The sequence below is a fragment of the Sinocyclocheilus grahami genome, unplaced genomic scaffold (genome assembly GCF_001515645.1).
Source record: "Sinocyclocheilus grahami isolate Dianchi unplaced genomic scaffold, SAMN03320097.WGS_v1.1 scaffold280.1, whole genome shotgun sequence".
Taxonomy (NCBI): Eukaryota; Metazoa; Chordata; class Actinopteri; order Cypriniformes; family Cyprinidae; genus Sinocyclocheilus; species Sinocyclocheilus grahami.
Window position 1 is genome coordinate 839,117 of NW_015505459.1, and position 13,184 is coordinate 852,300.

General features: G+C 36.0%; 1 protein-coding gene across 1 annotated transcript; it reads left to right on the forward strand.

Annotated features, from left to right (window-relative positions):
• Window positions 1-6,319: 6,319 nt before the first annotated feature.
• LOC107600200 (polymeric immunoglobulin receptor-like) lies at window positions 6,320-9,992 on the forward strand. Its single transcript, XM_016292033.1, has 8 exons — window positions 6,320-6,386; window positions 7,228-7,548; window positions 7,654-7,980; window positions 8,181-8,208; window positions 8,378-8,547; window positions 8,758-8,798; window positions 9,313-9,393; window positions 9,580-9,992. Exons 1-8 carry the CDS (start codon window positions 6,341-6,343, stop codon window positions 9,628-9,630), a joined length of 1,065 nt encoding a protein of 354 aa, XP_016147519.1. The 5' UTR covers window positions 6,320-6,340; the 3' UTR covers window positions 9,631-9,992.
• The last annotated feature ends 3,192 nt before the right edge of the window (window positions 9,993-13,184 follow it).

A 13,184-nucleotide genomic window follows, 5' to 3' on the forward strand; every position in this document is an offset into this window, starting at 1 on the left:
AACTAGCCTACTCTGGAAAATGGGATTGTTTCTTAGCAGTATGTAATTCTACATTTTGTTATATAGTCTGTTTAATTTCTTCACTGTAAAAATCTATTGCAGTTTACTTGCTTGTTTTCTGTTTCTTGCATTATAACAAACACAAGCATATACAAAATTAAATAAAAATTATTGGAGTTGTATGTGTGAACAAAAATAATAATTTGACTCCTTTCCCTCAATGGACTTTCACTGATCTGACGGTCTGATGTGGTGAACGTGGTGAACAAGTGGAGTAGAAGTCAGTGTCATCATTTGAAGCGGTACTTCTGTACTTGTGTGTTTTTTTGGTTGTGGTTCAACTGTGTAGATTCTTTTATTTTTTGCTCAGAAGTTCGTCACGATCATTACAGGAAACTGCAGCCACAGCGCTTTTAAACTGTACTTGAAGAAACAGAATATTTTTATGCAGTGTTCGAACTATACCGTGGACTTTGGGGGAGCCCACAGGTGTTTTTTTTATAACGGAGGGGGGTGGGGGGCATGCGCATGCCTCAAAAGAGGGCTTACAATGACTTACAAAGATACATAACAGCTACAAGTGTATGCACTACTTGCTTTATGCAAGCACTATATAGGATAAATCACTATACAGGATTTACACTATTATACTTTATCGACACGAATTGATAGGTGAAACAACAAACAGCCACCCACAAATAGTCTATAAACAAAGCATCAGGCTGTCTTTGAGTTCACATGAACAACGGTTAAAGTTACTCGTCGTCAGGCTACAGAAGAATACCATAATTCCTCCGTTCAATTAGGCCTAAGACATCGAGAGTCACGCAGACCTATAACAACCCAGCCACAACACATAATTGCGAATAACATGCCTTACCTTAACACAGAATCGCGTTTATATTTTTTCTACGAATCTTTGAGTTAACATGTACTAAACATGAGTGGAATTTGCACCGCAGCGCCCCCACACCTTGATGCTCATGACAAGAATAGCATGTAAAGTTATCTTTATTGAAGTGAATTAGGTTTAAATCGCCGTCATGCATGAATGAATGATATTTTTGCAATTTTACACATAATAGTCCACGATGATCACATTACACAAAACTGAAATTGCACGTCAAAATAACAATATTTGTCAATATTTTTTGAGACCCCCCAACTTACCTCAGTTGGAAAAATGATTGAACACAATAAGAAAGTGAAGTGAAAGTGACATGTGGCCACGTATGGTGGCCCATACTCGGAATTAGTGCTCTGCATTTATCCCATCCAAAGTGAACACACACACCGTGAACACACACCCGGAGCAGTGGGCAGCCATTGTTATGCTGCGGCGCCCGGGGAGCAGTTGGGGGTTCGGTGCCTTGCTCAAGGGCCCCTCAGTCGTGGTATTGAAGGAGAAAGCGCTGTACATTCACTCCCCCCACCTACAATCCCTGCTGGTCCGAGACTCAAACCCACAACCTTTGGGTTACCAGTCCGACTCTCTAACCATTAGGCCACGACTTCCCCCCTAGTGGACCGTACTAGTAATTTTTTTCCAAATGAAGAAGCCTCAAAATAAGGTGGATACTCATAATTCTGCTCTCAAGAATTATTTGGATGTTTTGTGTTCTGTGAACCTCCTGAAAAGTTGATGAATACAGTTAAAGATGCTCTGAATCCAGTAAAACGCATTTAATGTTTGCATAGATTAATAAAGGAAAACAATCTCGCTACTTAAGGAAAGTTATTTTAGTATAAAATGTGATTTTTACCTATAGTCTGTACATTAGACTGAATAGGTCCCGTAAATTATGTTGCGCCTGGGCAAACTGAGTGCCAGGCACAGAGCTGGTCACTGTTAACAAAGCTTTGGCAATTTGAAACTTTATTATAATGTGATGGCAAATATGCTTTCCAACTAATGAAAAAATATATCTCGCACACACGTGTCCTGCAAAATCACATCTACTTTCCTGCAACAGAGCAATAACCTGGTGGACAGTTTCCACATTTTCCCATTCATGAATGTTTCTTTATCGCTTTAATGTGTCAAAAACTTTAAGCAGCCTGGCCGATATACATATATATATATATATACGATACAGCAAAATATATAACTTATCAACCACAGACATGAATTCTGCTATTAAACAGGACCATATGACTTTTTTTGTTTTTGTGGAAATTCTGCACCTCTGTGCATGCCTTTATTACATTACAATTCTATTTAAAACGATTATTAGCGAGTGACGAATGGTCTTATCATGGGAAATTTAAGTTCAGGACCACAAACAGTATCTGATATGGAGTCTGTACACAAGCCCTGTGTGCTTCTCAAATACACCTCCAACACGGCGGAGGACCAGCATCCTCATTGGCTTGATGAGGTGCCTGTTGGGGCTGCTGATGCTGAGATTAATGGAGGGAGAAAGGAGCCAGAGAAAGAGGAGAAAAAAGATGAAGAAGAGTTTCTGGAAGAAGCCCGCTCTCTGTGTCTGCAAAATACAACCTGGATCAGGCTGAGAAGAAGAACCGGCGTGAGACAGGATCATGTTGGAGATTGACCGATGGTACAATCACATATAGATGTTATTATGAAGTATTGATTAATGGTTGATTTGATTTCACTGTCCCAAAACAATTCTGTCATTAGTGACAGTTTAAGGATCCTATGTGAAGTTAATTACAATGTTTTTGATCAGGTGATGATCTGTCTAGTCATAACCAAATTAGTTAATATGTTAGAGTTTTAACAAATTTGTTCACAATGTTTAGAGAAGTTTATTTTAAGATGTAAAAGTGACCATAAATTAAGAGCCACTCTTATATTTTACTTATTTCATGATTCATAATATTATAGCACCAACTTCTGAAGTCTGTCCCGCTGCTGAGGAACAGCTGGAGCAGGACGTTCTGGACAAATGTTAGAATAATAAATTTAGGAATTAGATGTTATTATAGATGATTAAATTCAATAGAAAATTTTATTTTATTCTAACTGCTGTTATTTATCTCATAATAGGTGACATCCAAAGGCATTATAAAATTGGCAAAAAGCTGGGTCAAGGATGATTTGGCTTCCCCTTCAACTGGCACACAAGTCCTCCTGCAGAGGTCATATATTATCCCACAGACCACGACCTGCACTTGATCAGTGAAAACTACTGGACCAGACCAGTCCTGGTAGTGTCTGGTGCTTTGGCTTGAAGCAGCAATACTTGCATCTAATAATTATTATAAGTATTTGTATTTTGTAATTTATTTAGTACTGTCCTGAACAAGCTATTTCACATAACAGATGTTTACATATACTCCACAAGACAAAATAATAACTGAATTTATAAAAATGACCCCATTGAATCTTAATACTACGTGTCATTGTTTTTATATTTTGTGATAGTTGTTCATGAGTCCTTTGTTTGTCCTGAGGAAATCAACTGCCTGCTGTTCTTCAGAAAAATCCTCCAGCTCGTGCACATTCTTTGGTTTTCCAGCATCTTCTGCTTATTTGAACCCTTTCCAGCAGTGACTGTATGGTTTTGAGATCCATCTTTTCACACTGAGGAAAACTGAGGGACTTATACACAACTATTACAAAAGGTGAAAACATTTACTGATGCTCCAGAAGGCCACACAATGCGTAAGAAATTATGACAATTTTGTAAGAAATAGTTATGTTTATATATGCTCAATTAGAAAAATATATAAGAGATTAAGACAATTTTGTTCATAAGAAATGTTGTAAGAAAATTAAGAGATGCAAGCTATTTGTTTAAATGCTGTTTAAATATTGGAGAAAATTCATTGGTAAGAATTTATATAAAAGATTCTAAGGAATTTTGTTAGAAACTGTATTTATAATACATTTGTATTTACAGTTGAAGTCAAAAGTTTACATACAACGTGCAGAATCTGCAAAATGTTATTTAGAATTTATAAAAATGACCCCATTCAAAAGTTTGCATATTGATTCTTGATACTGTGTTGTTACCTGAATGATCCACAGCTGTGTTTTTTTGTTTTGTGTTAGTAGTTCATGAGTCCCTTGTTTGTCCTGAACAGTTAAACTGCCCGTTGTTCTTCAGAAAAATCCTCCAGGTCCCACAAATCATGTGGTTTTTCAGCATTTTTGTGTATTTGAACCCTTTCCAACAATCACTGTATGATTTTGAGATCCATCTTTTCACATTGTGACTGAGGACAACTGAGGGACTCATATGCAACTACTACAGAAGGTTAAAATGCTCACTGATGCTCCAGAAGGAAATGCAATGCAATAAGAGCCAGGGGCTGAAAAATGTTGAATTAGAAAATCAGGGTAAATTTCACTTATTTTGTCTTCTGGGAAATATGTAAGTATCTTCTGTAGCTTCTGAAAGGCAGTACTAAATAAAAAAAAAAGAAAGAAGATATTTTGGCAAAATAAGAAACATTTACACATTTGTACAAAAGTTTACACCCCCCGGCTCTTAATGCATCGTTTTTGCTTCTGGAGCATCAGTGAACTATCTGTAATAGTTGCATATGAGTCCCTCAGTTGCCCTCAGTGTGAAAAGATGGATCTCAAAATCATACAGTCATTGTTGGAAAGGGTTCAAATACACAAAAATGCTGAAAAACCACAGAATTTGTAGGACCTGAAGGATTTTTCGGAAGAAGAGCGGACAGTTTAAACTGTTCAGGACAAACAATGGACTCTAATGAATGAACAACTATCACTAAACCAAAAAAAAAAACAGCTGTGGATCATTCAGGTAACAACAAAATATTAAGAATCAATGCAAACTTTTGAACAGGGTCACTTTTATAAATTCAGCTACTATTTTCTTTTGTGGACTAATATGTACATGTCTTTTTTGTGAAATATCTTATTCAGGTCAGTACGAAATAAACATTAACATGCATTTTGTATGATCCCTCTTATTTTGGTAAAATAATTAACATTTTGCAGATTCTGCATATTAGGCTGCTGCAGAAGTCATTTCTATCTCTTCTGAACCTGCTATGGCCCTATATGCAAACATCTACTGCCATCTCTTCAAAATGATTACATTTTAAAAACAGAGTTGAGATATTTAAAAACTATATATTATACAAATTGAATATGATCAAAGCCCACTGAGCAGCACAAACTCATCAAATGTGGCATGTTTTTCAGGCTTGTTGTACATGTGTGCCATGTTTTGTGAAGATCAGGCATTGCATTCGCAAGATTAGTCATTATGGGTCACACTCAAAAAACATGTCAGCCTATTTCTCCACATCTGGTGCAGTGGATTTCTGCAGAATTCAGTCTCTGTAGAGTCTCGGTCTCCCTCTTCTGGTGATGTTTGGGACGGACAGCTCTCTAATGGGCTAATGATGTGGGTTGAGCTCATTAGTGGAGGCAGGTGTTTCAGGTTAATTAGAAGCTATAAAAAACCTCTGACCCCTGGGGAGGATTTGGAGAGTGTGAAGAGTTTTTGTTGGCTTGTGCTGTGTGTGGTGCGTTTGAGGGAATGAGTGTGGCTTTATTGAGAGAGTTGTATTGTGTGTGTGTCTGAAAAACAAAAGCATGGAAAGGCAAAGTTGTAGGAAATGCTTCCCTTTGTTCTTTTGGGTTTTTATTTCTTTTCATTCTCTTTTGAGAGTCAAAAAGCCAATCTCTTTGAGTTATGTCTTTTGGCTTTTCTTAAGCCTGGAAGCTTTGATTTTGATGGGTCCCAAATTTCAGTTTGTCCTTCAACATGAAAAACTACCCTTTAAGTGTTTAATGCCTGAACGAACACATGCCCCCTATATGAACCTGAGTAGTTAAAAGGAACAGTCTTTTGTGTATGTAGTCTCTTATGCAAATGACTCCTATTTGCATTTGTCAGTATTTATTTTGCTTGTTGAATTGCTTTGGATTTGAACCTTGGCCATGTTTTTATAGGACATGTCCTGTTAATACAATGCTCCGATAAATAAAATTAATCCTCATATTTGGACACACTCAATGATTTTTTTTGCTGCTCAATGTATGTATATTCTGTCTAGTTCAGATTTGATGCACGAAGCACATAAACATGGCCTATAATATGACAATAACTGTCCCTTTTTATTATGAATGGGCACCAAGTTAATTAGTCATGCCATTGTTTTGTACGGTTATGATACCTTGTATGTTTAGACAAATACTCTTGTCAAACCATTACTGCAATAAGGATGTGATCTAGCAATGTGTGTGTGTGCTCTATATTTGTGATGTCTCTGCTGACTTTAGTTTTTATTACATCAGTGAATGCAGTAACAGGAACTGCTTATTTCTCTCTGGAAGGAAGTGAAATGTTCATTTCAGGTTCTGCCTTTTACTCACTCTGACCATCACATGGCTCGTCCTCTGATTCTCGTTGGTGTTTTACTTTACACTGCAGGTGAGACACAGAAAATACGTTCTACCTTCAAAACATGGTTTTACCTTTGTTTTTATAAACTACCCTGTGTTACGTTATATATTTTGTTGGATTTACTTCCTAAGGACACAGCAGAGTAATCAAATAGCACTGTGTGTTAAATATATTCCAATTTAGAATGCGATTCAGTTCATATCAGGCTGTGTAAAACTTAATTGCAAAGAAAATCTGCTTCAGTTTCACATGCATAAGAAACCTTTCAACAACTTTTATAAATGTTTCAGTAACCACAAGTTTGCAACATTGATTCTTGTTATATGGGAAAATGAGTTCTGTGCATTTCCCTGCAATTATTATTGTTGTTGTTATCAATTTAACAGCAATATAATAAAAAAATATCAGAAAATATTTGATACATAAACCTTTATTTTAGTGTTTCAGTCTGTCTTAATATCAGATTCAATCACGTTTACATGTCACAAATGATATACTAAATAAAAGTTTACAGCATTAGTTTGAGAATTTTTTTTATTTGGAACCCAAAAAGAAAATGTAGGTGATGTGGATTTGTGTGTACTTGTTTATGCTACATTGTGGGGGCCAGATGTCCCCACAGGTATAGTAAAACCTGACATTTTTGACATTGTGGGGACCGGCCTGCAGTTCTTTAAAAAATTGTTTAAAATAGTAAATGATGTTTATGTGAAAGTGTAACAATGCAAACAGGTTTTCTGTAAGGGGTAGGTTTAGGGTTAGGGGACATAAAATATCGTTTGGTCAGTATAAAAGTAATAGAAGTCTATGGAAAGTCCCCACAATTCACAGAAACAAACGTGTGTTTGTGTTTGTGTGTTACATACAGGAATTTTGAGCATGAAGACATTAGATCATGTAACTCTGAGAGAAAGTGGAAGCATTACAATCCCCTGTCTGTATAACAGTCAGTATAAACCAAACTCAAAATACTGGTGTGAAGGGTATTTTTGGCATTCTTGCCAAATTACAGCCCGTGCAAATGCTACAGGGAAACGGACAATAACCGATTATCCGGCCCTCAATGTTTTTACTGTGAAGCTCAACAAATTGACATCCTCAGACTCTGGATTTTACTGGTGTGCTGTGGAGATTGGCTCTCAATCAAACCCAGATGACAAAAAATATTTGTATGTAACCGTTAAATCAGGTAAATAAGTTATAGTGATGCATTAACATTATTTTTCACAATTTCACTATATTGTTCTGTTTAATATAGAATATTTAACTCAAAGTTTTTGCTGTGTGTGTTCAGCTCCTGATGTGTCTGTGGTGAGCAGCAGTGTCTCTGGACATGAAGGTGGTGATATCAGTGTTCAGTGTCTCTACAGTTCTAGATATCAGAATAAACTCAAACGGTGGTGCAGACTTAAAGATCAGAGCTGTTACACAGTGGGGAGGACTGATACATCCCAGAATTCATCAGTCCAGATCAGTGATGATGATGATGGGGGAAGATCCTTCACTGTGCTGATGTCTGGACTGAGACTGACTGATTCTGGCTGGTACTTCTGCTCTGTAGGAGATCTGCAGGTTCCTGTTCAACTCCTTGTTCAGAAGGACGATAAATATAGAAATACATGTAAGTTCAGTTATGTTTCGAAAAAAGCATTTCATTTACAAAAGACTTAATGCATTTATTTATATTTGAAGTGTGTTCTTTGTGTGTCTGTGTGTGTATATATATATTACAGTATATGTACAGTATGTTATTTTATATATATATATATATATAAAATATTCATTTTAAAATATCTTTTGCTTTTTGTCTTCTGATCTCAGCTGAAAGTGATGATGCTGGTCTATTTCCGTAAGTACATCTTGAATTTATCAAGTCAGATAATCAGGGGTACACATAATCTCATATTTAGTTAAGAGGTAAAACTATTTTGACACCTACTGATTAAAAAGCAACTTTTCTTAATTAGGTTCATATTCACATTTTAAACCCATCAAATTATTCAATTTTTTAATAACAGCTCCATATGCAGAAACCAAACAGCAAGCAATGATCCGGAGGACAGCAACTGCTCTCCTGGCGGCTCTACTGACCAGATGCACTGGATTTTTCTCCTCCTCTATACTGCTGTGCCGCTGCTTCTGTCACTGATGCTGGTTTTAGTAATCTGGAGGCTTATTAAAAAACACAGTCAGTTCTAACACTTATATATTCAATTCAAAGCACTATTCCACTGCTAATGCCTCAAATCCAATTTCACAGGAGTTATTGCACTGTCGCATTATATTACCTTGGTGAAAACTCCCCATGAATATCACTTATTTTTTCTCATTTATATATTATTTTGGAACTTTTTTTAGGTTTCTTGTGGTTTTGTAATACGATTCTTCCTATTTTAAGATGGGGCTTTGTCCAAACGAAGACCTGACGTCTGTTCTGTGGTATGTGTTTATAGGCCTTAAAATGTCCACGTCAGACTAAAGACCCGTTCTCACCACGGAAGATCACGTTCTAATTCAATGAGAATACAGACATTCACACCCCAATTACAAAGATAACAACACAGTGGAATCCCTTCCAGAAAGATAAAAACATTAACAACCAATCAGAATCCACTGGACTTGAAAGTGCCAAGTCCGGAGTTTTAGTGTGGAATTGGGCTACTTTTAGACTGTTGCCACGGGTTAAAGCTATCTCTGAAGAACAAATTCGTCGGAGGGGAAAACTTAGGAAAAAAATACGATTAGGCTAGTTTTGACCTAGTTTTGATTATCAATTGGGTGAATTCCTCCCCCACCCCCCAGACCTGGCAATCCTTAACTGCAGAACGTTATTGTCCGTTGGTGTGGACGTTAATATAGTTATCGTTCTTGGTGTTCACAGGCATGCGCACTGCATAACACTCATTCCATCTAAATAATCTTTTAAAGTTGTTTTTTCTCTCTCCTTTCACAGGCAGAAGGTCCAATGACTGTTGCATACGACACTGTGGTCTTCAAGAAAGCGGAAGACCATGTTCAAAACCAGGTCTCCATTGTAAGTACTATTACATTGCTAATAATGCACATGAAAGATAGCCTATTTCCTTTTGCAAGAATATGATGTATTTGATCTCATGAAATTATCAGTGGAAATGCATAATGTAGTGGCCTCAATGCTTTAAATGACTGACTTATTGAAATGAATCTCACTCTGTCTTGTGTTTTATTTAATCCTTCTCAGAGCCGTCCTCTTGAACGAGAAGTGATCTATAGCACTCCGAAACTTCACTAATAACAGATTATCACTGGCCATTCACATTATGAATATTACAATGTTAAGTAATGGCATTGTTCTGTTTTACATCATGCACAGTTTCTTGTAAAGCCGCAAAAGATTTCATGTGAGAAAGAAAAAGAGGAGCTTAAGTGTTGTATGCATGCAGGGTAATGGTTGTGTTTTACTCTTAACCACATCTGTAAAATGTTCACCTATTTAATAGTGTGCATGTTTGTAGAGAGACATTTTCTTCTGCTTTTCTACTTTTATTCTTAGTCGATGTGAGAAGCAAAACTGAAACATCTTTACCACATCAGAGAACGACACATGAGTTCAGGTCAGCTTGCAATTAGTTACACCACTTCAGAGAATCCCGAAAAAAAATATGCTGATTTGAAATTGGATTACTCAATATATGCTGATTTGAAATTGGATTACTCAATATTGTCTTTGCATAAAGAACTTTTTTTTTTTTTATTGAGCTGTTATATGTTTTAGCATTTTTATTGTTGTTTGTGTAAGGTTTCGTTGTAAAACGTACTTCGATCTATACATAAAGGAATATTTTAATGGATTTGCAATTAAAATATAATGTTAATATATAAAATGTCTACATGGCTCTCATTCAAGGTAATATTACTGTGTGTGTGTATGGTAACTAAAACCATAAAACAAACTGTTCCTTGCAATAAAAAATAAAATGAACTGAAACTAACTTTTTTCACTTCAGCTTATTGCCAACTCAACATTTCTGTACTAAAATAACGAAGTCTAAAACTGAAATGACAATTAATGGAAACTAGACAGACATTTTAAACTTATGACACAAACAACAAAATGACTAATAGTTCAATTAAAATGAAAACAAAAAATATAAAAACTAAAACATTATTACTCAAAATATTATTATAAAACTATAAAACTTTAATAACCCTGTTTGTAGTGAATCAAATGCAGCTTACTGGTGACTGTCACACTTTCACTTTTTTTTTTTTTTGGACACGGCAAATCTCAAATAAAGGCATAATTTATTCAGATAAAATAGGTTGATATTTGATAGACATTTGACAGAAATACACAAACTATTGTAATGTTGAGCAGAAGCTTAACACCTTGAGATGTTCCCACAAGCTGAAATGAATGCTTTTATACAGTTTACCCTGATGTGTTCACTACTCAATAGTCCGTGTAATGCTGGGGATGAAAAAAGCCAAGAGGAAAGAGAACTCACGCTCTCAAAAACAATACTGTTATATGAAAGAAACTGGCATATCTAATAACTTACAAAAGCTAGCTGTGAATGTAGAGTCCTGTTTGTTTATTCACAGTGTTATTCCAACAGAGGTCAAGAGGAGAGCAAACGAGCTTCAGACCGGAAATAGATGCGACTACTTCATTTGTATCCAGGATAGTGAACAAACCTCCCACCCGCTTTTGGTTCTTGTTTACAGCAGGTTTCATTCTCTTCTGCTGCCTGCCGTTCACACACAAATACACACAGGAATGCATTGGAAAAGAAAGGATACTTGAAATATGTAGACAGCATTTACAAGAAGAAAGACATTAAGCTATTCACACTGCCTGGCACATAACGCTGGACACAGGGATGTCCTAACAAATGTCCTTTGCTGTTGTCCTCAGTCCCTGTCCAAGACGTAAAACCCTCAGCCTGGATCACTTCATTTCACAGCAACAAGACAAAAAAATATCAGTTTTTGGTAGTTTCATGTAACCTCTTCTTTCAAAGGTGTAGGTAACAGCTCTCATTCCATAAGAATTTGCTTTTGGCAAAAACCTGCACCGTTAATGAAGGAACAGTTCATGCAAAAATGAAAATTCAGTCATTTATTCACCTTGATGTTGTTCCAAAACAGAGGCAGCAATATAAGTGACCATAATCTGTCACAGTGAGTGATGAATACTAGGTTGTTGAAACATGTTTAGCTCTCACAACTACACTTTTTATTTTTTAAAGGGGTCATCGGATGCAAAATTGACTTTACAAGTTGTTTGAAGATAAATGTGTGTTGGAAGTGTGTGTACACATCCATCCTATAATGATAAAAATCCAGCCAGTGTTTTTTTTTTTTTGAATACCTACTTTAAAATCCCTTTTCTCAAATCAGGCTGTTCTGAGATTCCTGTCAGAATGACATAGTTCTGCACAGGCCCCTCCCACGATAGTTGATTGAAAAGGCCGTCTTACCTTAAGACCCGCCCTGAGTGAGCTGTGAGCTCAGAATGTCTCCGATTAAGCGACTGAGGTGTTTTGTTGTTGGATGTAATAATGAATAAAGCAGTCGTCATATACTTCCAACATCTGAGCCGCTGAAGACGCAGAGGATTAATGTTACTTTCATTTAACGTTACTGCGTCGATCCCGATCTGCCTAAACGCGTCTATGTTCGCACGAATCATTCGTGATCCAGCTTCATCTACAGAAGAAGTGAGTATAAGGGTTTTTTATGAATCTTTGCAAATCGCCTATTCCAATAATGTGCTAGTTAGCCAGTTTCGCGGCTGAAGTTTACAATCTGCTCATCACCCCACGGAAGAGAGGGGCGGGGTCAGCAGAGCTCATTAGCATTTAAAGCGACATGGACTAAAAAACAGCTGGCTGAAAACAGAGCTAATTTTGACAGGGTAAAAAGGGTGTTTTTTACATTACCATTGATCAATTTTAACCAAAATATGTTATAGATTTTTCATTAAGACACTAAAGAATCATATCAACTGGGCATCCGATGACCCCTTTAAAGAAAGTCTCATAGGGCTCACCATGGCTGTATTTATTTTTATAAACAATACAGTAAAGACATAATATTGTGAATTTTTATTATAATTTAAAATAACTGTGTGCTATTTAAATATATTTTAAAATGTAATTTATTCCTGTGATGCAAAGCTGAATTTTCAGCATCATTCTCCAGTCTTCAGTGCCACATGATTCTTCAGAAATCATTCTAATATGTTAATTTTCTGTCAAGAAAGTATTTAATCATTTATATAAATTATCAATGTTGAAAACAGCTGTGAAACTTCATATTTTTGTGAAAAACGTGATACATTTTTTTTCAGGATTCTTTTAAGTATAGAAAATGTAAAAGAACGGCATTTATCTGAAATGGAAATCTATTGTAATATTATAAATGTCTTTACTGACCTCAAACTTTTCAATGCTAGCCTACATCCAATGAATAATTTCACTGGACTACTCTTGGAAACACTTTTTTCACTCACCGCATCCTCACTTGCATTTTCTTCCTGATCTATTTTTGCAGTCTTGCTTTACAATTATCTTTTCTCTCTTTTCCCTAGCACCCCTATCGCTGTAGAAAAATGCAATATTTTTTCTGTCAAAAGCATTTTGACATGTTTTAAAAATTATTCCAATTACAAAAAAATAAAAATTACATAATTTTCCAAACCCATATGCTTTTACTTTTCCTCTGTGCAACACAAATGAGAACTAGTTAAATATGCAGAATGGAAAATGGAATGTTTTTTTTAAATAACCTTAAAATGTATCCTAGTGCTTTCAAAAAAAATCTCCATTTGTGATTCTACAG